This window comes from Gymnogyps californianus, chromosome 6 (assembly GCF_018139145.2).
Source record: "Gymnogyps californianus isolate 813 chromosome 6, ASM1813914v2, whole genome shotgun sequence".
NCBI classification, from domain to species: domain Eukaryota; kingdom Metazoa; phylum Chordata; class Aves; order Accipitriformes; family Cathartidae; genus Gymnogyps; species Gymnogyps californianus.
Genome location: NC_059476.1, coordinates 14,781,333 through 14,809,038, shown reverse-complemented (window position 1 = coordinate 14,809,038; position 27,706 = coordinate 14,781,333). Strand labels below are relative to the sequence as shown.

The 27,706-nt window shown below is 43.4% G+C and overlaps 1 protein-coding gene across 2 annotated transcripts in view; it reads left to right on the top strand.

Moving 5' to 3' along the window:
- The window catches only part of NEURL1 (neuralized E3 ubiquitin protein ligase 1), a 158,867-nt gene that overhangs the window by 37,580 nt on the left and 93,581 nt on the right, over positions 1 to 27,706 (top strand). The window contains exons 1-2 of one of the 2 annotated variants that reach the window (XM_050899309.1): positions 8,450 to 8,474; positions 15,856 to 15,921. The exons of the other annotated variant lie outside the window; for it this stretch is intronic. Of the exons in view, the coding sequence (XP_050755266.1) occupies positions 8,450 to 8,474; positions 15,856 to 15,921 (91 nt within the window). Of the gene's footprint in view, positions 1 to 8,449; positions 8,475 to 15,855; positions 15,922 to 27,706 lie in introns of those variants that run through there. 2 annotated transcript variants of the gene reach the window in all.

Below are 27,706 nucleotides of genomic sequence, written 5' to 3'. Positions count from 1 at the left end.
CAGAAAACTTAAATGTTGTAGGTACATAAGTTGGACAGCCAAGGGGGTGACTGGAGACCCGACTATCAAGGGCTCTGAGCTCTTGGTCCTCTGCTGAAAGATAATGGGAGCTGCACAATCACAGCACATCTAACAGTCAGGGACATGTGTTTTAGGTGCACAAATACTGTGTTTTTGACCAGCACCCAGAAGGTGTTTATTCCCTGGCTAGGACTGGCTTCATTTGTTTTATCATTAATTGTTTAATTTCTATGCTGGGACACGCCAGCACAGTATAAACAGAAGAATAATCCAAGACACTGCAATTGTATTTAAACTGGTTAGAGTTCATAAAGCAGAAGAAAAATTATTATGTGTACTCCTGTTTTACGTTTACCTATTGCGCTCATTGAGTGGCAGGAGAGGAGCGCACAGTGAGATGCAGGATGGACTCTGTGGGCTCCGTGGTGGTGCTGATATACAGGTGTGTGTTGTTAAGGTCTTCTTCAATGCTCACATTTAACCATGAGACAACCAGGCTGAAGGCAAGGGAAGGAAAGGGCAGAAGGTAAAAGAAGACAAGAACATACGTTTTTTGGACACCTGGATAATTGCTCCATTGATGTGCAGAAAGCATTGTGCTGTGGGCACAGGGCATCCAGTGTATAAGTGTAAATTGCAACTGCAGGGATACCCTCTTTCCCCTGGGTACGTGCTGCATCCACAGGCAGTCTCGGTGCAGGGGTTATCACAGACTCCTGACCAGCTGCAACAGGTTTGCAGAAAGCCCAGGAAATTCGGTGCCAGTTCTGGATAGGCTAATGAATCTTAAAAGCCTCGAAAGCTGCGCGGGGAATCTCTAAAGAAAATAAATGTGGAGTGCTGCAGGGAAGGATGGCTGGATGCTGGCTGTCTGCCATCCCCAGGTCTTGCTGGCTGCCGTGTTCAGCTGCCCTTGTAACCCATCAATCATCCCTGTTCCTGTGGGATGTTCTCCTTCCCCAGTCCCTGCTGACCACACTTGCAGGTTTCTCTCTTTTCCCAACCTGTGCAAGCTCTCATGACCTCTTCTTGTTCACCCAAGTTCAGCACACAGCACTGCTGCCACATAGTAGTAAAACTCAGCAGTGCCAAATCTAACAGCTGTTGCATTGCTTGAGAGATACACAAGTCCAAGGTCCCTCTAGAAACATGGTTCATGCCAATGCTGTAGATATACTGGGGAGTTTTTGCTAAAGTTGTGTTGCTCATGCTATGTTGAAAGAGCAGTCCATGCTCTGCTTGGGCTTCTCCGCTCCAGACCCACAGCGTGGGAAGATCCACTCCTGGTCTCGTACAAATCAGTGGAAATCTTGTCACTGCATTCAGCCAGGACAGGGCTCAGCTGTAAAGTTCTTTCTTTGCAGGGAAGAAGGGATTTGCTAGGTAGACATCACTAATTTTTGTAATCAGATCAAAATGTTTCATTTCCACATTCCACTAAATATAAGGAAAATGTGTGCTGTCCTAATTAATTCTAGATCCTTGTGGGTAATGTGGGTGTGTGCTGCCTGGTTTTGTTTTTTGTCTGTGTAATTATTGGACGTCTGGGCCATAAGCTCCACTGGACATCTTTCCCAACCAAAAATTAGTGGGGAAGAAACTTTCTCCTAAACTTCATGTATTGCTAATTTAAGCCCAGTGTGTTTGCTTCCCTACAGAAATAGGATGCCTTTCTGATACAGGAGGAGCCTTTCTGATACAGGATTTACTTCTGTTGATTCTTATGTAATACAGATACTTTGCAGCACTTTTCTCTCTTCAGTGACTGGTATGGCTTTGCTATAGGCTTTTTTTTCCTCTCTTGTTTCCTACTTCTATGATTATCTGATGGCTGCAGCAGGCAGTGGTCTGACTATCTGCAGTTGGTTCCCATTCTTGTACGTATTTTTATCCTTTTGAGCTAACGCACAGCAATTGCTGTCATTTTCACTGAAAATTAAGCATACAAGTAGCCATTGTCACTTGTTCTCATTTGCTGCCTATTCTTCAGAGTAATGGCAGATGCTGAGATATAGTCAGTGCTTAACACTGAACTCCATCGTGACCAAGTGGAGAACGCTCATAGTCTGTGAAAGGAGTTTGTGTTCCCAACAGCTTCCTAGTGGATGTGTCTCTGGAGCTTACACAGGTGGCCTCAAGTTGTGTTGTAGGTTCAGGATAGCAGGTGTTCATTTAAAAGGCAGAGAAGTGATCTGTTACATTTCATCCCAGAGCTCTTCTCTTTTGATCAAGGGTGGGTTATACAGGATGGGTGAATAGTGGGAAGTTTGTACAGACATTGAGGAGAAGAGCTTCTTTTGGGTATCTATCTCAGTATATCTGCATTCAAGGTAAAGGTGTTTTAAGCCGATCTGTGAATAGTTGGTGTTGCTCAGTTAACATGGCACATTTGGTTGGCACTGTGTTCATTACATTAAACCTTAAAAAGGAGATAAAGCGAAGTTACTGCTTACTAGCAGAAGCTGAGTTTCCCCCTGCGGCAGGCACCTCTCTCTAACAGGGCTCTGAATTTTGTCTTTTAATGTTGTGTAATACACTTTAAAATCATTGCTTGCTTGTAAATATTTTACTGTTTGAATACACTTTAAAAGGCTGTTAATATTTAAATCTGCACCCTGAAATGTTTTCTGCATGGCAATTAGAGTGCAGCCAGAGAACAGTGCTTCAGCTTAATGGCTTGTGAATTCAAATTGTAGCAATGATGTTTTCTAACAAGTGTTTCTGTAATTTTCAAGAGCAAAGCCCAGTGAAAAGCTAAAATATTCACCATATTGGAAAATATCTGTCTTTAATCCTGGGACTGTGGAATCTGAAATATGATGCGTGACCCAACAGGACTTTATGTTGGGTGGGAGATCGTTAGCTGGATGATATAGATTTAGCCTGCCTTAATTGACTTCAGAAATAATTCTACTTATTAAATAAATGTTCTTGCAGATCTTCCACTCATTCAGAATGGACTGGACTGGAAATTGCTGTATTAAGCATACAGTATTTCAGGTGTAATCATCATATATCATACGTGATCATAGAGACTGTAATCATCCAAATAATCATATAATCATCCCAGTCCTCTGCAATGACTCAGTTTTTCATGCTGGCCTCTTTCACACCTATATCAAATTTACTTTTCTTTAGTGCTTGTTAATATTCTTCAAATGGGCAGGTTTCCCTTCCCCATGGAATTTATTTATTAGGGGCTATTTTCTTCAGGGTGTACCAAGTTTGTATCCTTGGAGTCTGCTCTCCCTCTGCTGTTTTCTGCCAGCCTTCCCAGCACCTCTCGCTTATTTATTAATTCTTCCTAGTGATTACATTTCCTAATTAGTGTGTTCTCTCATTTCACTTAATGCTCTGTGGCCCTCTTTGGGTGATGTGACTGGACGTGCATCTGTCCATCAAGTGATCATATGGATACCTCGGCTAACTTCCTCCTAAACACAGAGGCATCTGTTCCGTAGAGTGTAATTACTGGAAAACATCGTGAATATCCTTGCGGCTGCTGGTTTCTTCCTGTCAGCTGAGCTGCTTACATCTATTAATGGACTTGACTGATGGAATGTGCACTATTCTCAATCAGCTTTTAAAACAATTCCTGACTATTAAATTATTTAATAATTCTATCAAATTCCTTTCACCCACTTTTTCATATAATTTTGGATTTTAAGCTGATTTATTTTATGAAACAAGTCTCTTTTTTTTCTGAGCAGACTTTTTTTCTATAATTGTCAGTTTTCTGACATCTGGTAAAATATCTCCATCATCAGTCATATTTTTCCATTAATTCTCTTTCCCAGCTAATTTTGCTTGTAATTGCTTTCATTTTCATGAGTTGGGTCTTTTTATCATATGCATTATTCTGTAATTACTGTTTTGAACTTACTATATTTCACATGCCAAATGCAATCAAGTTGAGGAACTGGAGCACCTGGCTGCTACTATTTTTGTTCTTTAACTCTTCTTTCTGTGTGAAGATGAGATCTGATGTGGCATTTCTCCCCTTGCTGGAGATCTTGGAAGGTGAACGTTCAAATTACAGCTTAGCTTCAATTAAACACTGAGGTCTTAAGAGACGCGGGTAGGAGCTCATTGCTGATGGCATTGCTGGGTCAGGCGCTCGCTGCTATGGCTCTGCGTTCCCAAAGCAGCTGCCAGCCAGGCACCCATCCCCAGTGGGACCCTCCCCACTGTCCTTACTGAAACCTCTCCTGCAAAAGTATTTGCTCTGTCTTCTCCCCAAATGACTTCCCAAGCTGACAGCATCCGAGATCCTCACTGTGGGTTTGAGGAGCCAAGCACTCGGCTTGTGCTTTCCTCACTGCTGCACCAGGAGTGCAAAAAACAGTGCTGCGTCTGACAGCATCAGGGTAGCTCTGAAATAGCTGGTAAGAAGAAGTAGCCAGTAAGCTCCTTTATGTTTTGCCTCTTCTCCTGGAGAGTCTTAAAATATTCAAGTTATTTGGTGAAGTAGCCTGCTTGTCACAATCTCTCTGTATTGATTATCCTTTGTGTGATAATTAAGATGCCACTTAGGGCAGGCTCTTGATGCCGTGATGCTTCTGAGATGAATATTGCTAACAAACCTTCCCTCAGGAATAGAGTCACCTCCATGATGAGGGAAGCTATAGCATTTTACTGCACATTTCAGCAGGCTCAGAGCTTGGACATCACCAATTAGTGTGGCTCACTTGCTGGGGGGTAATTAGTTAAGTAACTGGTTATGTGCCCATGTCTTCAATCCTTTAACTGGATCAATGACTTAACCTAGCCCAGCAATTCCTAACTCCTTTATGAAACTTTGCTGAGATCCTGGACTCCCTCCAGTCTGAGAGGCTGCTGCTTTTTCATTAGTGGTTATCTAGGAAAGCAGCTAAGAGCAGCCTTTAGAATTGGTGTCAAGAGTGACATTAAAGGAATATTTGTTCTTATTTGAGGTGCAATAAATCACTTTAAAAGCAATGAATTGGCCTGAGAAAAATCTCTCAATCGATCAAGTGCCTGCAGCACCCATCTGCCTATGATATTGGTCTTGCCCTGAATAGCTAAGCTCTAAAACAAAGATATGAGGTATGGACTGCTGGGGATTTCAATGAGATGATTTTTTTGGGAAACTGATTTTAAGTGACCTTAAAAACTGATCATTAACAACTGTATCAATAGCTATATTTGGAAAGAATATTATCTGAAAAATGCCTGCCTATGTGGGTTTTTTAGTGGCTTAATGTCTGAGGAAGGCTTAAGTTCATACAGTTGTTTGAAGGGAATCATTTCATTTGAGTGAAATCTGCAGAAAGGTAGGTGCAGTATCTGTTATACCAGTGGACCAGACCTGGAAGCGCTTTACTCGAAACTCAAAATGATCTTGATGATAAAGTTTGAGAAGTAATTTGGAATTGGCAGAATTGGCAGATGCGACTCAATACAGAAAACAGCACAATGCTGTTCTTGGACAGAAGAATTCATGGGTGCAGATAAATATTAGTGCAACAGGGATCTAGTGAGAAGAAACTCAGTGAGAAGTGGTATAATTCTGCGGCAAAAGAATGAAATTTTGTTCTCAGGGGAATTGGCAGAAGCCCCAGCGCTGGGCTGGGGCAGTCGTTCCCTTCAGTGACGGGGGCTGAGCTGGGATAACATGCCCAGTTTTGGCCAGCACGCTTTGAGAAAGATGTGGAAACACTTAACAGAGCCCAGAGGAGATGAACAAGAACAATGAGGCAGAGGGAGCTGTTTCCAATGAGAAAACTGTAGAAAGAAGTGGATTAATTTCCTTTGAGGAGGTGAAGGGAGGTGAAGTCTTCCTTGGAGAAGGCTGTGAGAAAGCGCAGAGCAATCCCCTGTCCTTCAGCAGCAGGGAAGGGGCAACCAGCTTCGGTGGAATATTTTATTCAAATATTTGGGAAAAAACTTCTAGAGATAAGGGTAGATAAGCACTAGGACTGGTTACTGCAGGAGAAACCTGTTTCACGGGAGGTTTTGGTGATGTCAGACAACATCAACCAGGTCCAGCTCCTCGCCGTGCCTTGTGCCCTCTGCATGCCGCAGCTCACTCTGTCCCCGCTTCCTCGCATCCATCCCTGCATGCACTGTAGATCCAGGCCGGTCCTACTGACGATCACAGGCTGAGTCCTGGCAGAGAAAGTCATCGCTAATCCATGCACAGGTATACTGCAGTGGCACCAGAGGGATGAGCAAGAGTACAGTGGTTTAATCCTGACCTGGTGGGACCACCTTGGGGGTGAAAGGGTGCTCAATCCTGTGGAAGAGTATTATATTATAGGATTAGGATTGATTTGCTTAGGGGTCAAATGGGCAATCCTGGATTTCTTTTACGAAGCCATAGCCGAAATCTAAATTGCAACTCCAGTTATAAAATCTAAAAAGTGAAAAAGCCCCTGTTTGTAAAATCCATAAAAGCAATATATAGACACCTTGCTGATCGTACCTCTTGCCAATGGAAAGGAGGAAAAATCAAGGTGGCTGGGCTGCATGTATCTTAGTGTTCAAGGAGCTAAGAAAAGTAGGCTCCTTGAGGTCTTGCCTTAGTGAATTTGCTTTCCTTTCCTCTTCCTTTTACATGTACCAGTTTGGTACCATTTTATACCTCTGTATGTCTGACACAATGAAGATTTTTCTGTCTCTGATATAGGAAGTATATTGGGAATATCTCTTGAGAGCTGAGCTTTAAGGTTTAACTCATTTAAACCGCTAAATAATTGGTCAAATTTTCACAAATTTTGAACACACTACAGTCCTCTTAAATCCCCGCTGAAGCCTCAGGAGTTTGACTGCTCAGTGATACCCAGCCTGCTGTGAATATCCAGCCTCTGAAAATCAGGCCTTTTTGTTTATTTGCTCTGAGTGGTGCTGCTTAAAGTATTGTGTGATGGATGAAGCTAATTGCCGAGCGCTCGGAATACACCTGATCTGGTGCCCACCCTCCACCTGTATCCAACCCCCTGTTCTTTGCGAGCATCTGCGTTATGTGGCAGGATCCTGTAATATGAGAAGTCGTCTGGACTGAGCAGAAATGAGCTTTGTGAGAGCAGATAAGAGCGACTTGTGCTGGAGCAGCAGATGTGACTGTTGTTTTCTACAAGTAGATGATTCCCTAATCCTCTTAAGGACAGCCTGGGTAAAATCCCCTTTGTGACATTAGGCGCAGCTCTGGGCCAGGTGGCCTCAGCTTCTGTCACTGACTTCATGAGCTGCTTTGCTCTGAGGAGACTCTCCGTGCTGCTGCTGAAAAGCCACCGTAAAAACAGCCGAGCTGCCAGGTGTGCGGGAAGAGCCCTGGGTAACAGCCAGCATCGTGGTACAGCAAGACTTTTTGCTGAGTACAGCTAAGTGGTCCTGTGTGTTTTTAGGTCCTCAGAGTCTGTGGGTGTTACAGAAATGCTGAGGGCCCTTCCTAGCAGTTACGTATGTAAGAAGGTAGTAAAATATTGGACAAAAATAAAAAGGGATGTCAGTGTGAGGTGAGGGACGAATGAGATAGTATGGGAAAAGCTTAATGGTGTGAGCTAAGCTGGCACAAGGAATATCTTGCAGCTCCCTCTGCCTTTCTCCAGGGAAAACCACTCCTTTCACTGATGCGTCTGGCCTGTGCAGTTGCAGAGGAAGGTTTTTTCATGTGGTTGGATTGTGAATAGTGTGGTGAAGGAGAGTAATCAGGAGGTGGGATGGTGGTCTGACACCTGCCATCATTTCCCTGCTATGTCCTAGACTTTCTGTGTGACCTTGGACAAAATATTTTGTCCTGGAACATGGAAGGGACCCCAACTCTGTAAACAGTGTGAAACAAGGACTTGGAAACTGGGACATTTCTCCCACTTGCCTTAGTTGATATTCCTTGTACAAGCCAGTAGTGACCCTTTAGAAAGTATTATTGTCCATTATTTCATGCTTAATAAAACACACCCTCATCAGAAGTCAAAACCCAAGCTCCATCCCATTGCTTTCCTTCTTCAGTGCCCTTCAGTACCCTCTTCCCTCCCCCATCTCCTTGCACCATACTCAACCACCAAAATCTGCATCTTGAACATTCCTCCCTCTTATTCAGTGCTATGAGGAGCGATGAAGACCCTGTATGAATGCCATATGCCACCTTCATATTTGTAGCATAACACTGAAAAGACTGTTTTAGCATAACTACTGTAAAGACAAATGGCTTTGAGATTGTTGTTTTCCTTTCAGTTTGGTAGACACCACTATTTTTGTCCTTGCTTTAACTAGCCAAAGAATTTTGGTAAGCCAAAATTAATCTTTGGAATGACACAAAATGCATTGTGGGAGCACATCAAGGCTGTTAAGTTCTCTGAATTTTGGTGAAGATAATTTTGGAGGGTGCAATCCTGAGGTTTTTACTTGGGCAAATCTCCCGCTGGCTCATCCAAGACTACCATGTTAAAGTCATCAAGAGGAGATTATGAAAGGGTCTGAGACTGTATGCGGTATGTTTCTGTAATATATTTTTTGTGTGTCCAGAGCAACTGGTATTAGCTTTATTTCCACGTTTTCTGGTTTATTTTTTAATTCCTTCACCACTCTTGCTCATCTGTTGTAAAAAGACCCTTCCTGACATGAGAAAGGAGGCAAAAATTTCCGGCCTTGCTTCCTTTCTAAGAGATGGTGATGGCAGGGACTAGGGTTGCTGGTAGTAACAACTTCAAGGGGGAGAAGATAACATTTTAGTCCAATTAAACACAGCAGCTTTTCTGTGGTGACATGCACTACCCTCACTTAGTCCTTGTGACTCAAGATTCACTTGATAAAGCAGCTGGGACATTGAAAGCATTTCTAGGCTTGAAGATGTTCGACATCTTGGTGTCGGTCAACCACTGACTCTCTTCTACAGATTATATATGAATAATGTGTAAAACGTAAGATGTGTCAGTTCACAAAACAACTTTCAGGTACAGATTGTGATTTGCTTGCTCTTTTGTGAGTTTAAAGAAACTTAAGCATTTCAAAAGAGCTTCCTTCTTAACTGTGTCCTAACAGCCTGCTGGAAGCCCAGTGTCTGCCACAGAAGTCCAGCTCCATGGTTCAATCATTCAAGCAGGAACAAACTGCCCTCTGAAGGTATTTTTCTCTGTTCAGTATCTTTCCTCAATGAAACTACTGTTCACAAAAAGAGACTACATGAAGGAAAGGAGTCTGGGGTCTGAGCTTTCAGATGTTGAAACAAGCAGTTGACTTGAAGTTTGGTCACCCCAGGACCTGTTCCTGGCTCAGCCCCTGCCTTTGAGGAGCTTCAGTCTTCCTAGGCTTGGGTGCATTTCATTAATAGGTAAAAAGATTATTAAGAAAAAAATTAAGGCAGTGTTTGCATCAAATTAGCTTTTAAGGTGTAAGGCATGGGACTGTTGCTGCATTACATACTTTCTTGGTTTCAGTGGAGCTACTCCGCATTTCCACTGATGTAAAGAAGACCTGAATCTGTCCTCTTGGCTGCTCCACTTCAGCAATTGATTCTAAATCAGCCTCGCTATCCAAACATGTAGAATTAAAGATTTGTTACTAATTATGTAGCTGCAATTCCTGACTATTTTTCTTCCTAGTTTAGTCAAAATCTTTCTGACATTTAGCAGATTGACATTCTCTTAGCATCTCCACAACAATCTGTCCAGTTTGTTTAAGAAAGCAACATTTTTGGAAGAAACTGCAGCATCTCTGCTGGAAACTCAAGTACCTGGCAAGAGACGCCCGAGATACTTGTTGAGCTGGCCAAGTTCTGCTGCTATGCTTAGTGATTGCAATGGGCAGTTGTGTGACCTCATGTGTCTTCAACTGTCTAGGGTTCACCTTTTTTCTGCTAGAAGGCTTGGGAAAAAGCAACGTGGAGTTACAGACCACAGCAAGAGCCCTGTTGCCCTGGATGGTTCATTCTCTGCAGTGCTGACTGCTCTCTTTTGTGAGAGGTGATTGATGCCAGCATGACACATGGTCATATTTCTAGTGTGTTTGCACATTTCCTCATTCCTGTGGTGGGGATAATGACTGCTCGCTGGTCAGATGTTGTCATCAACACTTAGTGAATATTTGACTCACCTCAGGAAAGGTATAACGTGCTGGATGATGGTTCCTGTTCCCAGAGGTCTGGAGAAGACTGGGGCAGGGGGAAAGGTTGCCATATGAAAGTTGCCACTTTAAGACTATATTTTAAGGGTCTACCTAGTTAAGAAGTAAACCTGTCCTAGGCTAAGGACACAGGACCTGTGTCCTCTAAAACCAAATGACTACTGAAAGGCAGTCATCATTCTGAAAATAAACATGATAGTCAAACAATTTACCCCCTACCTGGTGGCTCCCAACTCCACCTGGGGACTGCATTTCTCCAACCACCCAGGCTGCTCTCTCCATTGCTGTCTAACAGTGCTCTGAGAGCCTCCTTGAACTCTGCCTTGTGACACCTGAATAGCTTCTCTGTGCTTGATTTTTATTTCCACCAGTTAGTGGTGAAGTGGTCTGTCAAAGAGCCTTAACAACTGTAAAAACACTTTGAAGTGTAAAAAAATACTTTAAAGAGGCATTCTCTGTTGTTTTCTGTTGTGGGCAGCACTGTTCCAGGTGTTTACACCCGATGCATTTCACTTTTCAAAGTGATCATGCTGACCTCCGCTGATGCCTGTGCAGATCAAGATGGGGATGAATACATGATGTGTGTTCAGAGTGAGGCTCAGCTTTTTTTGTTCATTTGTTCTTTATTGCAGTGGTTCGGTGGCTGCAGGCAGTGTTCCATCTTGTCAGGCAAATCGGTTATCTTGCGGGATCAGCTGTGCTCATTGTAGGCAGAAGTGGATTGCATGTCTGTTTTTTACATAATTTAATGCACAGCAACAGTCGTTTTCTGTTGTACATGATGACAGGTACTGAATTCCAGGTTAGCCTTATTGAAGTATGCACTATTTTTGCTACAGTCCTTTTTGGCCATTAGTGAAACGTAGTGATGACTTTGGGTGTTACCAGCTGATTCAACAAGGGTTACTCAGAGTTCAGCCTTTTAGCAGATACTTAGCTTATCTGTACTTGTCCCTATTGGAAGATCGCTGTTTATTCTCATTTTGAGCTCCATGATTTGGATAGCTTTTTACACATTGCTCATTATAAATTATACTTAGTGTGTTTCCATTTGGCCTGGATTCCTCTCTCTTTAAAAGCTTATTCCAGGATTTGTTCACTATCTCTGTTTCATATTCAAGTGGCCCTTTTATAACCTTGGTGAGAATTTACATGTAATTTAAAGCCTTGTGTCCAGTTTCAGTTTACAGCCCCCTTTCATTTATGACACAAGCACAGACTTCGTTCTGCTGTAGATAGAGCAGTTAAATCAGTGTTGTCAAAAAGTGGTGACGACTTGGTTGCAGAAACAATTTACTGGCAAACTGGTCACTGTCTTAATTTCAGAATGACAGCAGAGAAAATACGAGGGCTGTGCTGAGCCAGAGCATCAGTGATAACACAGTAGCAATCAATACCTCTCAACAAAATATTTACTGATGGATCCCCACTTGTCAAAACTTTGGAGTAAAAAAGGCTGGAATAGATAAAGAAGTCCTTTCCCTCTTGCCCAGGGCTCTTTGACTTCATCTAAAAGATAAGTTCTCCTTTGTTCTTGGTTAAAGAGGGTGTATGACTTGCTTAGGCATTGCTTACTCTGCCTGCTGCTTTGCTGTCTAAGAGGACATCTATTAAGTAGTACGCTGGCAGAAACTTATACTCTTTTATATAGCACTTGTCATTTGAAGATCTCCAAATCTGTCCAAAGTGGAGGAAATTTATCATCTCATTTTGTAAATTTAGAAACTAGAAACAGACAGACACTCAAGGTCAGAAAACCATTGCCAGCACTGGAAATAGAACCCAGCTCTTTTGAGTCATGGTTTCTGATCTTGCTAAAATCTAGATCACAAGTGGAGAAAGGAAAACGGTTCTTAAACCCACAATTATTTACTTCTGAACCTATCTTCTGTTGCAGTTAAGTTGCTAGGCTGCCATGGTCTCTTATTTACCCATGCAAGATAACAATATAAAGCTGTTTGCACCGCATAACCCAAAACATTGCTTTATGTGCAGCGGCAGTAAACCATTGCATAGCTTAGGAGTGCCCGTGCACACTCTGGGAAGGGTCACGTCGTGTGGGCCAGCATTGTCCTGTAATGCAGCTTCAGCTATAGAGCTCGATCCAAAGGAATGGGGATTGTCTACCTGTGACTGTGTACAGAGCCTGGCAAAATGATGCCTTCATCCTGCTTTGATCCAAGATGTTGCTGAAATGTAAATAGTATAATAATATATTTTCAGATGCAAAGGCAGTGAACTTGTAAGAAGCAAAAGGAAAATCCTAATGTATTGCAGCATCCAGTGAACCTGCTATGTTTTCTTGCTTCCCCAAGTCATTCACACATACTGTTTCACTCACTGTTAGGAAGTAGGGAAGCACTTGCCAACCTAATTTGGAACCAAGTATAAGGGGAAAATAGTTCTTTGTGCAGAAGAGCTGCAGAGACTTTGTCTTCTGTATGCAACTGACTTGGAGAACATTACTGCTACTTTTAAAAAGATCAGGTGCTGGCTTGCTATGCAAGGCAGCATCTCCCTGGGAAAGACACTCTCCTAAATTCCACCAGTCCACTATTGGAGAAAAGGGAATTAATTTTTCATCCTTGTCTCTGGTGGAGTCATCTCCTTTCTGTGAATCACAACTCATCTCTGCTAGAGATGGCTGGAGCCTCAACATAATGAAAACATTTCAGTTGTATCTATGTTCTTAAATTGGTCCCCATCACTGCGTTCAAACATCTGCTCCCTGGGGAAGAACATTTGCTTCAGTATTTTGATTTGGAAATTGTACTGACGTAAATAGACAGCAACATCAGATTCAGCATCTTGAATGCACTTTCCAGTCTCTGCATATCTTCAGGCTATCTACTAGGAAAAAAAATTGAAAGTATTTCCAGTGAATTCACTTAGATGCTAAGTCATTTAAATTCTCAGCCTTTTTAGCCATTGTTGTTACCAGACATTTGTATAACGGCACAAAGAAGTAGTACTCACTGCCTCCACCTCCACGTTCACCCCAGCGTGTAGTCTGGTGGGCTTGGGGACAGCGACTTAATGGGATCCCTTTGTTAAAATGGGCAAGTCGTCTCTGAAATGGAGGGCGCCTTGATCTGATTGGAGATGGTGGGTTTTGTTTTTATGGAATAATACAACAAAATGCTCCTGTGTCACATTGACATAATAGGCAACTTTAAAAATCCTTGGCTTGAAGATATATCAGGGGACTGGTGCATCCAGCCACTCTAAGAGCGGCCAGGAGTCTGAGAGCCTACCTCTTGCTTTTTCTCTGTGACAGCGCTGGGAATATATTTTTCTGATTCTGAAATGGGAGCTAATTGAATGCTGAAGACCATTTGTGCAAGCTGCTGCTGAAATGAGGTGATAAAAATTCCTGAAAGGTCTGTTAGTCTAAAGCAAAGTGAAGGTGTCTGCTGTGCTTTGCTGCAAGGTGTCCCAGCAGACTTGCTGTGTCAGATAGCTTGCAGAAGGGCTGGCCATCCTATTGTGTTGCCTTTTCTGTTTTATGGCACGTAACCTAAAAGTCTTTCTTTCAGGTTCTATTGTTTTTTTTTTTAAGTTTGGGGTTTTTTTCCCCCCTTTTCTTTCAGTTTTGCCTGCTCAGGAAAGGTACTGATACAGGACACAGTAATAGTAAAAATGAAATCTTGATGTGATGGAATACAGGAATTTTAGGTAGAATGCTTTGAAACTTTCTTCAATTAATACCCACTTAAGTCCAAAATCCGATGGGCAGTTTAGATTCCTGACCTAGAGGTTAAACACTTCTTGAATTCCCTTTGATTATCCTCTTTATGAACAGGCCTGGTGATTGTCGGGGTCATTCCAGCAGCACAACCAGCAATGGCCAGATTTCATACTCCTATCTTAAAGCTCAAAACCAAGCTGGAAACCAAAGCAAGCCATTCTGTATAGTCCAGACTGTTGAAAGCCTTTAGGATGATCAAGAACCGATGCTGTTCATGGTCCCACCTTTAGTAAGTGTTTTACAACTTATCAGTAGAATCTCTTTGAAGAAGTTTATTGCTCATGTCCTGCTCAGGGTCTCAGCTCACCTGATAGATGTGCAGGTATCTTGAAGGCTTTGAAGGACGGATATAACATAGGAAAAATCACATTCTGCTTGGGCTGGATCAGATAGTCTCTTGTATATTTATATCTAGTTTTTCTTCTGCAGCCCTGCTTGTCTCGAGGTAGATGCTGTAAGCAATAGTGAACAAATTTAGGACAAAGCTAAACCGAAGCTGTATGTTTGGTGCCATAACTGTAGATTTTTGTCTTAATTACTTCCAGTTGCGGAAGCATGTATATATTTGTAAGGTACTGAGTACCTTGGTCTCTTAAGCTGTAAAACATTTAGCACCTGTGGGATTTAACAAAACACATGGCTGTTTTTCTCTCTGGCACATGTTCTTCTGAGTTGTATGAAAGTGTGAGAAATAGCTCATGGTTCAGAGGATGGCCTAGGTCTATTCCAGTTGTAGAAATAGGGCAGGTGTTTTCCATCGGTGCCGTATCTCTCTGTTCTGCCCCTCTAACTTCTCACTACTCATTTCCCCAAAGAACCTCCTGGACTAGAGGCTCTGGGGCTATCTGTGATGGAGGTACCCACTGCAGAGGTATAGGGAGTAACATCCTTGAGATCAGCCACTAAACTCACTCACCTTAAAAGTAAAGTAAAAATGGTCTTTGTGTTTGTGGGTCGTCCGTCCGTCGTCCCCCCCCCCCCCCCGCAATGAGCTTTTAAACCTCTCATCAAAATGCACTGCTGGTAGGATTCGGCACCCACAGGATTTGATGCACAAGGAGAGGCTGGTCTCCTGGACACACCAGGGTATCAGCCTACAGCCTCCCCTCAATCCCAAGTCTTCCCATGCTATTTCTGCAGTCACTTAGTGGTGACATGCTGACAGCATGACCACCTCTTACAGGCAATAGAAGGAAGGAAAGGTTAGGCCCAGCGTATGTATTTTTATCACCTCTGGGCAGATCTGTCTGTGAATAAGATCACTAAACTCCCTACCCTGTTTGCAGGGAGAAAGGACCCAAGCCTGGGGTGTGTGTCTGGAAGCAGGCTCAGAGTGGTGTGTTGCTGTCTTACAGTGTCATCCAGGGGCTGTTCAAAACAAGAATTACTCGTGGTTTTATGCTAGTGTATATTTAGGAAACCTGAACTAGACCATGTGAGAGATGTTCAAGCTAGATATAGAATATCGCTGGGCTGGGCAGCGCTGAGGGTAGGGAGACATCATCGTGCTGGACTTCCTGCATCCTCCACTTAGGCAACTGGCTATTTCCTGTGGTCTTCGCTTGCAAACGCTCCCCTCCGCTTGGCAGGCTGCAGGGTGAAAGCTTGCTGTCGCTCGGCTCCTTCCAAATGTCTGAGGTGTCAGATTGCAGCAATACTAACAGTGAAAGGAAGGGTGTTAATCATGCTAATACCTACTCGATCTTTATGCTTACATACCAGAGTTGCACATTTTGCCTCTGTAGACCAATTGCATTGCATATACAGCAGTAATTTATGTCTCTATATTCTTCCCATAAAGATCCCACCCTTTCATCCTGTATTTTGGAAGCTCCCTGCATCCCTGCCTTAACATAATGATTATGGGGACTTCTGAACAACATTTCCCTTCCTCTCCTTGCTCAGGGCTCTGCGTATCCCATGTGCCATTTCGCACAGGTGGCCCTTTTTCTCTCTCTGTGGGAGAAGTCATGTAACTTGTGATTTTCCTATAAACTTTCTAGGGATGGGGGACAGAAGTGAGATGAAGAGTTGTCTTGGCCACCACTACCTGTTCATTTCATCTGCATGTAATTACAGAAGCACCAGCTGTAGCATCTGCAAGTTGGATGCAAACGTCTGTGTTGCCCCTTTTTTTTCCTTCTGATTTTTTTCTTTTCCCTAATGATCCCCTCCCAAATTGATAGCTTTCGGCCTTGTGGTGCCTGGAAGACTTCCTTGCATTTTGCAAGGGATCCAGTGGGGTTTTGCAAAGTTGTTGTGCTCAAAGAGAGCAAAGCGATTGCTTGTGATCTGAGCAGAATAACTTGCTCTTCTCACCATTTTGAGGCAGGAAAACTTTTATCTATGTTTTATCTTTGTCCTTCCAAGCGTCTCTGACAGGCATGGGCCCTTGGGAGATGCTCTGGTGCAGTTTACAGCAATCTCCCTCTATTGATGGGCAGCTGAAAGAGGGATCTGTTTTGCTATTACTTATTTATCGAGCTGTGGCAGCGTGCTGCCTACGGGCACAGAGCGGACTGTGGCATTGAGTAATGCAACTCACACCCACCCTGGATGATACAATAAGTTAGAGGTGCGTTTAGTTTCCTTGTCTCTTTTTTTGTATGACTCAGCAAACAGTGCTCTGCTCCACAAATGGGAAAAGGTAGTCGACTCAGAGAGAAGAAGGAGCAGCAAGTGCTGTGGTGGCGGTTGCTGTCCCACTGCCACCCATCCTCATGTCTGGAGGAGAAAGCCCTTCCCTCCATGGCTCTGCCTTGGCTCCCATTTGGATAGAGCAGTGGTAGGGATGACCTTGTTCATCCCTGTCCCACCCTCAGAGCCACAGAGGGGTGAGCAAAGGCTGGTTTGGGAACGGGAGGAAGGTGGGCATGTGAGGGGCCTCTGCTCCACATGGAGAGAGGAACGATGAATGACTGGTGAGATGCTGGTCTCCATCCACAGCCTTGGTCTGGCTGGCAACCACCAGAGCAGGCTCTGTCCTGTAAAAGACATTTTGTTCTTAAGCCTCAAAGCAAGAAAGTGCATTAGTCATGTTTTGCCAACAGCTGATGGTGTGAACACAGTGAAATGAGTGAGCTGCAGTTTAAGAGGGTGCTGTGGACATGTTATCCTCTGCGGACTGGGCATGGAGCAAACCCTGTAACTCTTACCAAGGGTTACAGCTGTGTTTTTTTTCAAGATTTCATTGCTGTTGACAGTCAGTCATCCTCCAGAGTCCCTCCGGATGCTGAAGATAGCATGTGCTGACTAAAGTTGTGGTGTGGGTGACCTCTGGGGAAAGAGGTTTTGCTTTTGATCCAGTTCCATTTTCACATCACAGGCGAGAAAAATCACCCTTGAAATTGCCACTTTGCTGAGAGCATGAGCAGAGAAGCCTGGGATGGTGGTGGCTGCACGGAAGGTTACCCATAGAAGGTGGCCTGGGAACTGCAGGAAGGGTCCCTGTGGGCTGCAATGGCACCTCAGACTGGGTGCACTGTGTACAGTGAACAGTTTGAGTTGTCCCATTCCCTGTTCTTTAATTGCCTTTGGTAAATATGGGATGTTTATGTGTGTGTTTGTTGTCTAAAGTTTGTCTGCTCCTGGTTGAACAATTAATTGCTTCTGACTTGTTAATAATGAGTTCTCATTCACTGCTCACCTCCCTGGCATGTGACAGATCTCTTCATGATAGTACCTCTACTTATTGGTTGGGTGATTGTAGCTGTCTGGTTTGGGATGGGAAATATACTTTCTCCAAACGTTCCTATTAGCACAGTTTTGCTTGTCTGTGCATTTAGCAGTGGCGAATACAACTTATTTCCATTTATGGTGGGTTTATATTTGCCATTAGTGTTTCAGAGCATTGCAAATGTATAAGGTCCGGTTGAGGGAGAACTGTGATACCATGGCCATGTTGTAAGGCTTGGGCAACGAGAAGAGGCATTCATACTGTTTGATGTTTACATCTTTTAACTTTAAAGTAGGTTTAAACCAATTTTTTTAAAATTTAATGCTATAAATACTATTTGAATATGAAGAAATAGCAAAAGAACTTGCTCCAGCAGGGAAGCTTCCTGTACACAAACAGTAATCAGAAAAGATGCTGAACTTAAACCACATGAGATTTGGAATGATTGCCATTTCTCTGGGGCTGGTAATGAGGAACTTGCCAAGTGTCACAGCTGGTCCAGCACCAGCAATGATCCATTAAAATGTTGTTTGCTGCTTGGCTTGCGTCCCTTGCGGGAAGAGGGGCAGAGGAGTGGGCAGCTCTTGAGCACTGTGGTCCCGGTTCTGTGCATCTGGCGCTGGTTGCCTCTCCCATCTCATCTAGGGTCTGACCCACTGTTGGTCAGGGATGGCAGTCTGAGGTCCTCAAAGGACTCAGGATCTGACCCAAGGATCTGTGACATCCTTGGCTCTTGATGGCCATGTTTAGATGTCAGCATTCATCCAGCATTACTCTTCCTCCTTCACACCTTGCCTGGTGTCAGAGCTCTCTGTCTCCACGGTGCCTCTTTGTATTACTCTTTGCTTATTTAAAAAGGGGGAAGAAAGCCAGGTGGTGTCAGACTCCATTGTGCATGCTGCCAATTCACCCTCTTACAGCCCTACTCTGTAACCTTTCGTATGTGACTAAAGGGGAATCATTCCACTTACTGCTCCAAAATATTTTTCAGAAATTTCTGACAGGGTTTGCAAGAGTGTAGAGAATAACTGAAGAACCCCCATATTTTCTTCTTTTGACTAAAAAACATGAACACCTGACTTATTAGGTAAAAAACAGATGGCAGAAGCTTGAGGGATAGTGCACACATGCAAAACATCTGCTATGCAGATAGTATTTAGAAAATTATGATATCGGAGCCTGTTGCATTCCGAGGGCTGTAAATTGTGGAAATGTCTCTTAACAAACACAGTTCCCAGAATGGGACCTAACTCCAGATTTGACTGCCCTGAAATGCTAGACCTGGATCTAGTTGTGGTGGCTTGATAATGCTCTGCTGCTTACCTAAAGGTTAATTGTTTGCAGTTAGTGGGAGATGATCCAGCTGAAGAACTTGCAGCCTTGAAGACCTTGGCCAATCTATACGTTAGGGGCACCTACAAGGACAGTGTGTGAGTAGCAGTATGGGTCTGTCAAACAGGAATTTTAATTGTTCAGTTGCGGACAAATTAGCAGTGTAATTATGTAATTTGGTTTTCGTGGTCCATTCAATCTTGATGACTCTGTAGGGACTCTGCTGTGATGGAGCTGTGATGGTGTAACCGCCATGTGGATAAAGGCCCTTCGGTGGCATTTTACTGGCAGCATCTGAACAAGTGACTTTTGGGGGGAAAGGTGACACATCTTTCCTACTATCCTGATCTGTCAATGTTTGTCTTTACTATGGGAATCTTGGAAAATATTTTGTTTGTTTTGAAGCTTGTCTTCCTCCTCTTGGCTGGTGGATTGGTTGTCCCTGCTATCAGCAGAGACCGGTCGGCAGCTGCCTCCCTCCTGCAGATGCCCAGCACACTGGGCAACTGGGGTGGCTGAGAGGAGCCGCAGGGCAGACTCTGTGCTCCTGGCTGAGACTGGAGCTTCATTTACCAATGTTCATTACTGATGGTGATATGCTGAGTTTGTGCTAGGCACAGGATGATTTCTTCACATCTCAGCAGTGTGGCCTTTTGCCATGAGGTTACCACTACATGGTAATGTTTGGGTCAGCCTCCATGCTAAGTGCAAGTGGTGCCTGTCTGGCCTCTAGCTTCAGCTAAACCCCCTGGTAAGTGAAATATCAGCAAAGATATAGCAGATAATTTTTAAGGATGTCAACCAATGTACGGCCTTGCCATTCTCAGTTTTGAAATGCTTCTAAATCAAACTATGAATACTGAAAATATAGGTATGTTTAATGACTAGCACACTGCTGAGTATCTTCTTGTCTCTGTCTCTGGGGGCTGCTAAAATACCTGATGGTGAGAGAGATGTGGATTTCTACAGGTGCTTTCCTTCTGCAGTCATTAGGTGTTTCCAATGCATCTGCAAAACTGCAGCCCTTGGAGTGATGCATCTGATGCTTTCTGTGTCCTGGCACTTGGTCTGTGCATGTGCCAGACAGACCACCATGGCTGCCAGCCATGAGATGTGAAAGGCTGGAAAAACCCACATGAGGTACAGACTAGCTCACACTCAGGTGGTTTCACCATAAAAATGTGCAAAGCTTTGCTCAGTAGGATTCTGTGTGCCTAAAATACATTGAGCAAAATCTTTGCTTTTTAAAGTGGTGGGAGTGGGACATGGAGGGCCATGTTTCCAAGCATCTGCCATGCTATCAAGGGTTTAATATTTGCAAGTCTGGCTGGGAAAAAGATTGGTGCCCTTCTTGCTGAGCTCTTTATAAAATCTGACCCCCTTGTTTGCCAACTTGATGGGAGCTGAGAGCTTTCTGAAACGTGGCATCCCTCCCACCCCCTTTATTTCTTTTATTTCTCGTTCCTCTTCTTGCTTTTGGGCTGCTGTGTAGGTTGCTCTTGAGTTCCTCACGCTGTTCCTCTGCTGTCTCCCAGTGCGGGTCTGCTGCCTGCATGACTCATCCACTGAGTATCCCTGGGTTTTGATTTGACAGTCCAAGTCCTGTTTCTCTGTTCTGCCTTGTTATCTTCATTATATGTTCTGTGCCTAGAGAGATATTAATTTCTGAATACCATGCTTTCCATAGTGACTGCTCAGCAGCCATCTCATTATGATCTTAAAGATACAAGGCCAGATGCTTTCATTTAAACTTGATAAGGAGTTGGCCTCTGAGGCTTATATGATCAGTTCCCAAACATTAATAATTTACAGAAATATTTTGCCTTTTAGATTCCAAAAACTTAAGTTTATGAGGGCTACTTCAACAATAAATTATTTACAACATTTTATCTGAATTCTTTTCTATTCTTGAGCATACATCTTAATCTCTGTGTTGTATTTTTATCTTTTTTCCTCTCACATGTTCTTTTGTTTGGTGTCTTTATAGATTTAGCATGACTATCCAAATGGAAAATCTCTTTCTAAATGTGACTCAGCATAAGCAGCCTTTACAAGCTTCAAAACTCTCCAGATTATGACACCCTCATACTGTGAAAATTGAAGTTTAAAATCATCCACTGCCCTATGGTATATTATTTATCCATCTCATAGGCTATTAACTACAGCAATTTGTATGAGTCTAACATAGCAAGTGTCAGATGTTGTTTCCATTTGTGCTTTTGTTTTGCTTCACTGGCAAAATTTTTATTGATTTCAGTGGTGGCAGATTAAGCCCTGCATATGTCTCATTTTCATGAGCCAGCAAAAATGTCTTTCCTCTTTATTGTGTCCGTCTCCTTTAAATATTTCTGTGCGTCTTTACACTACTCTCCCACTCAAATTTCAACGTCTTCCAAGTCTCCTTCCTCAGCTCAAGTTGTCTAAATTCTGACAAGTATTGGCTCAGACTGTGGTCTTACCCAGCTAACTGTCCATCCCAGCTGTGTGATAGACACTGCTTCTGTTTGCTAGAAGGTGAAGTAAGGTATTCAATAAAGATGCTTTTCTGTGTCGCCTGAGTTTTGAGGTCAGACTGTTAGGAGTTTCACAGACTTGCAAAGCAGCGGATAGCTAAATGGTATCAGCAATATACAGTTGTGGGGAAAGAAATACAAGCTACTGATCTTTAGGTTTGCCTGAACAATATCCAGAAGGAATGACCAGCAAGGAAACGCTGGTCTCTGAGCACCCAGGGACAGACAGCTCCCTGCCCTCCTCAACAAGAGCAGCTGATGCGTAGCATAGTTGCTAGGGTCACTATGGTATGGGTTGCCCACATCTCATACGTATTCTCTTAAATAAACCTCTGCCTTGACAGGTGGTACCAGGTTTGTCTTGAAGCAAAAACTTATGTCTGGGAAGATCACAAACTCCTAAGACATGGATCTTGAATAGACTTCTAATTGTTAAAAGGACCGTCATCTGAAATAACATCACGTCCATGTAACTTACAGACCTGTCCTGCTAACACTGAGCATGCAGAGGTATTAATTTTTTCATGCCCATGTCTAATGTTCCTATCTTAACCTAAACAGACGGAAAGAGATTTATACTTCTAAGCTACTCTATATTAATGAAAAACATTCTTCTCTCCTGTCTTCCAAACACACTCTGCAGCTGCAGGGGAAATAGTCTCTGAAGTGGGAGTGAGACCACAATCAGACCTTGAGTGAAGTCTTGGAAATGTCAGTGAACTGAGTACACTGTATGTGAATTAGTAGTGAGTCACAGTAGAATTTGATGAAGATCTGGTTGAAGTTGGGGAGCACTGAGCATCAACTGTCTGTGTTTTCTCCTTGGAGGTGAAGGCTGGGTGAGAGTCAAGTGGGGATTCCGCTGGGAAGAGCAACCGTCTCTAATGGGCGAAGCTTTGATATTGGCTCCTGAAGTTACAAGGCAGGAGGAGATGTGTGAAAATGTCCACTTCTGCCCTGACAGGTCAGAAACATTGGCAAAGAGTGTGGTGGCTGATCGACTTCCAGAGAGACACATGAAAATTTGCTTTCAACAGAGCAGTCTAGCTGGATACTTGGTGTAAGCCTGGTTAAAGACTGTATCTGCATTATAAAGTCTCTATCGCTACAACTCTGTTGATAAAGCTGTTGAAGATGGGCATTTTGTTTATGTGGCTACAAAAAGCTAAAATGACAAAAGTCATCGTAGTTGACACATAGCTGCACAGGTAAAAATGCTTTTGTGCAGATAAAACATCTTCAGGACATACGAATAGCTGAGTTAAGATGACCTGATAGGGAGGGAGGGACACTCTGTTCGGGCTGATGTTGTAAATGATGTCATTGCTGATTTTTACCAGCCTGGGGTATGGCTCACAGGTCATCTTAAGAAAGCAAATAGCTGCACAGAATAGCTTAGAGTTTTTGAGTCATCCTGTGGAACATACACTTTGATCCTAATAAACAGTGTTTATACCTCATTGAAACTCAACTTCTTTGGTTCTAATTCTGTGTAGGAATTACAAGCATTATTTTTAGACCCTCGTGCTGAACAGAGTTCAGATGTATTTTATCTGCTCAGTGGCCAGTTGTGCTGGGGTCAGATTCTGCCTATTATTAGGAATATGTGAATTTAATAAAATCTCTTGTTTATATCTAAGTTAACCATTTTTTTGTTTCTCAGATAGGTGTGATTTAACCTATAATGTTCCTGTATTAAAGACGTTTTCCTGTGTTCCGCCAAAACCAAATAGTAGCTTGGGAGGCCGAGAGAAAGAAGGGTGGGAAGATGCAGACATCTAAGTAAAACATATGTTGAATAGGAAAAAAATCAGTCATCCTGGGTTCTGGGCCTGTGATTATTTCCACATGCCTGGACTGTATCGCTGTGCTGTGTGCCATTAATGTCATTAGATGCTTTATGCCAGAGTGGATTTTTTGCATATGCTGATGAGATTGCAGGATTGGGACCTTGATGGGTAAACGCTGCCAGGGCCGTGTTGGCACCATGGGGGTGCATGCTGCACGTAGAGGTCTGCACCCTTCCAAACCCCCTTCTTCTGCTGCTTGTGTGGGCGCACGCCCAGCCAGCCCAGCAGTCCCTCAAGTGCCGATAACCGCCTGGCTGGTTAACTAGCCTCCAGGCAGCAGAGTTTGTCCTCAGCCCTTTTTAAGAAAAGCAAACAAGAAAACTGGCTAATCAAACCCCACCTTGTAAAAATGGATATTTTTAACTGGTGGTTGGTGCTGGATGAAGGCACGGTTAAAAATAAGCTTAATGTTCCTGTTCAAAGGTGCCTGTGTGTCAGGAAGAAATGCCAGCCTTTCCCCCTTGTTTTTGTTGGGGCTGATTTGTGAGAATGTGAGACCTTGGGAGCCATCACCATTCCCTTTGGTTCCTGGTGAAAGGAAAGAGATTTGATTGCTCCCTCCAGATAAAAATACAGAGGAGTCTTCTAGGCCAGAAAACAACTTCTTTTTTCTTTCCTTTTTTTGTTGTTATTTGAGCCTGCCAGATTGGTCTGCTCTCTGCTCTCCAAGTGTGTGGGCGGCACAGAAGAGGATGCTGAGACAAAGAATTGGGGGGGAGGAAAGAGAAGTGAAAAAGACCTTTGGATTGGAGGCATGGTGTATGGGAGGAAGAGAACTCAACGGCAGAGGCAGCGTTGTTTTGGTTTGCGAAAGTTTGCAGCGGATCAGAAGAAGCTGTGGTAGGTCAGAGACACTCAGTCTAGATGCTGTAGTGATGAATATATTAGCATGGTTCAGATCCTAGGCGTACAGACATTTTTCTGCGTTTGGTAATTTTATGAAGCTCATGTCCTACTGATCTCTGATCCCTCCTCCTGAAAATGGGGATGTCAGACGGAGGGGTGGATGGGGGGGAACATGACCATTGCTCTACTCAGTACGGTATTTGCATTTTATGTTCATCTGCTTTGTGCTTTGATAAAGTAGGTCCAAAACAAGTGGCATTTTGTGAAGGTAAAGCTCTGATTTTTGTACTGATTAAATCCTGTTTTCCTGAGCTGAAGAACCAAAACTCATTTCTCATTCCAATAAGAGCTGCCCCCAGTCTACTGCATCTGGCTCGTGATCTTTCATGATACATTTGTGAGACTGAGTTACATGCAAAATGGCTTTTAATTTGAGTGATAGAAGAAAGGAGTTAAAAGATAGAACAAAGGAGGAAGGGTAAATTTCAGATAAAACTTGAAAAGCCACAAAGAGTCTAGGATGGGGAGGTACAAGACAGCAGTATCTGGTGAGGGGGAGCAGGAGACCAGAGAAGGGTGAGCAACAGATGAACAGAGGGAGTGGGAAAGGGCAACGCATGTAACAGGCATTACATGATTTGTTTTGTATTTACACCTGCAAGATTCATCTCGCCTGGGCTGGAAAATTCACCCTCGCTGTGCACTTTGCCCTTGCAATATTTGACCTCCAGCTCCTTTGGTTCCTTGAAGTCTAATGTAAAAGAGCTTGCAAAAGCAGCCCTGTAAGGGCAAGTTTTGTAAATAAGTCTCATTTCCTATAGGATGGCGCTGTAGCAGGAGGCAGGGAAGTTTTGGGGTGAGAAGGGGTGCTCCGGGAGCCAATCCTGGGAGAGGATCAGGGACTTTCCTCTGTGACCCCAGGAACCTTTCCAAGCCCAGGCTGAAACTTTGTGCGGGCACACGTGGTGGGGGATGTTGTCTCGTGGATGTGTGGCGTGGTCCTGCCTGCCCATCTTGCCAGCCCAGAAGGTTTCTTTTGGATCCCACTGCCCTTTGCCGCCCTCTCTGAAGGACTTTCAACAGGGTAATAAAAAGGTGTTTCTCTGCTCAGCTAATATTTACATCACAAACATATGGTGCCTTTGCTTGGTTACAAACGTCAGTGCATGCAAGTGAGAGGCTTTTCTCAGAAAGGGTGGGACAGGAAACACAGAGGTTATTCTCTCCTGTCACTGTATTTGCTAAGAAAAATGTTTAGAAATTACATATCTATGCCAAGGGAACATTATTAAGATTACAAAGTCAAGCTCTCAAAAGCTCGCACATGCTGGAGTGGAAGTTGTCTATCTAACCTTCATTTGTACCCTGGTGCCGGTGCTCTCTGATTACCTTATTTACCTCTCTGGTTTCACAGAGCTCCTGCCTGTGCTCTTTCCAGAGGGCATTGAATGAAGATTGTTAGAGCAAATTAATCTGTTGCTCATAAGATCCTAGTTTAACTTTTTGCAAAAACTCAAAATATGTTTCTCCAGCTCAGGCAGAGAGGCATCACCTCTTCCTACAGGAATATTGTGAAAGCAAATGTGGTGTTTGCTCAACAGTCACATGTTGAAGGGAAAATGCCATAAAAATGCTGATGATTCCAGCTGGTAATTTCATTTTTCAGTGCAGAGTTTGGATGTTGCCTATGATAAAGTGTGAACGAGCTACCTATATTATAAAGAGAGTATATATATTGTACCAGTATTCCCTGTAGCTCTGTGTGGAAAAATACTGTGTTTTTGTCACTAAAGGCTGTCGTGGTGCCTTATCATTTAATAGCCACAGAACTGGGCTTGAAATAACAGATTTCTTGGTCCTGCCATGCTGTCGTCATGATGTGCCTCCAGTCAGAGTGAAAATAAAGATATTCACATGAGACTAAAGAAAACCTTTGTTTGAAAATAGAAACTTTAGGTTTATTTCTGGTTCTTATGCTTGTTCTGAAAGCGAAAGTCAGCTTCATTAGGTGAGTGTTATAAATCAACATTTCTTTTTTTTTTTTTAAATTACAATGTTTCTTCTAGTGAGATGCTTTTATCTTCATTTTCCATTACATTTGGATAGGACTAAGATTCTTTTGAATCTTGGTGTGCTTGAAGAGTTAGTCTGAAATGGCAGTGAGAGGCTAAGCCATTAATGTTAATTTAGCATATAAATGAAGGTGGGGACTGGAGGCATTCGAAGGCCTAGTCAGTGTCATGCACAGCGTGATGCTTTCCCTAGGGAATGGGCTTTTGGCAGATTCCAGGGGATATTGCCCCAAAGCAGGCACAGGTTTTCTGTATCATCTAAAAGCTGCTTTTCAGAAACACTGGTTAGCCCAATGCAATGCTTTATTGCAAGGCACATCTCAGTTGAATTCTGTCATTTCCAGTCTCTGCTACCTTGTACTGTCCCACAGGGTTTTCTCAATATATTATTCCAAAAGTATTGAAGGAGGAGGGGGCACTCTTGGCTTTTGGGGCATTAATTTCTTTCCTGACACCTTCATGCACTGAGTCACTGTCTTTGAAGATAAACCAAGCATCAAGTGGGGGCTTGCGAGTGTTTGCATGCCGATGGAAAAACGTTATGCAACTTGGCCTGAAGTCAGTTCAGTTCCTTGCCTTGGAAATCCTTCTCATTGCTCAGCCTCCTGCCCCTCTCCAGCACTGCTGTTGCCCTCTTCCACTCCTGCAGACGGTCGCACAGAGAGGTTATGATAAAACACCGAGCACTGGCAGGGTCACAGTTAAGCCTGGGATATCTGTGGCAGCTTTGGCTTTGCGTGGGCAGGGGTCACAGCCCCCGAGCAGTGACGTGAGACCTCGGGCTCTCCAATCGCTGCCGTGTCACCTTCACCGAATCAATTCACATCCTGGACATCCATTACAACACCTTGCTGATGTCTTCATTGCCCTACCGAGAGGCAGCCTCTACCACTGCGCTGCTGCAGCTCCTGTCACCAAAGCAAACACAACTGATGTCTCATTTACGCTGAGTGCAAATGTGAGGTGGATATTCAGCCTAAAGATTTTCCCTGTCCTTAAATTCCCTTTCCTGCTGGGCCTGCAGCGAATTGTACCGGGATAATTGAGCACCTGGGTTAGCAGTCATGGTGCTGTAGTTTGTAGGTATGAGTGGTGATTTTGATTTTAAGAATTTCAGCCAGAATTTTGAATTTCCTTTGACTTACACATTGAGATTTGTCTTTCATCCAGAGCTGCAGCTTTCTAATAATGGTTAATAATGACATAACTCATTGTGTTCTCAAATGGCTGCATAAATGTCAACTAATCAGCATACCTTTTGCTAGGGCAGTATCTGTATCTTTGCATTACAGATAAAGAGTTGAAAGCAGAGACACGTCTTTTGTCTAAGCCCCCTCCATTAATGGCAATAAATTAATGTTAAAAGGATGCACAGAATGCAAGATTTCTTAGCTCTGGTCCCTGTTTCTTGTGCACTAGCACACACTGGTGAGATGTTTTCTCTTGGATGCTTTCCTGTTGAGAACATTGTTTTTCCTCTGGAGTTACAGTGGCAGAGGTTCCTGGAGGAAATCTGTTTTCTGTACAGGTGAAGTTTTCCCCCTAATAGCAGTCAGAGACTTGTG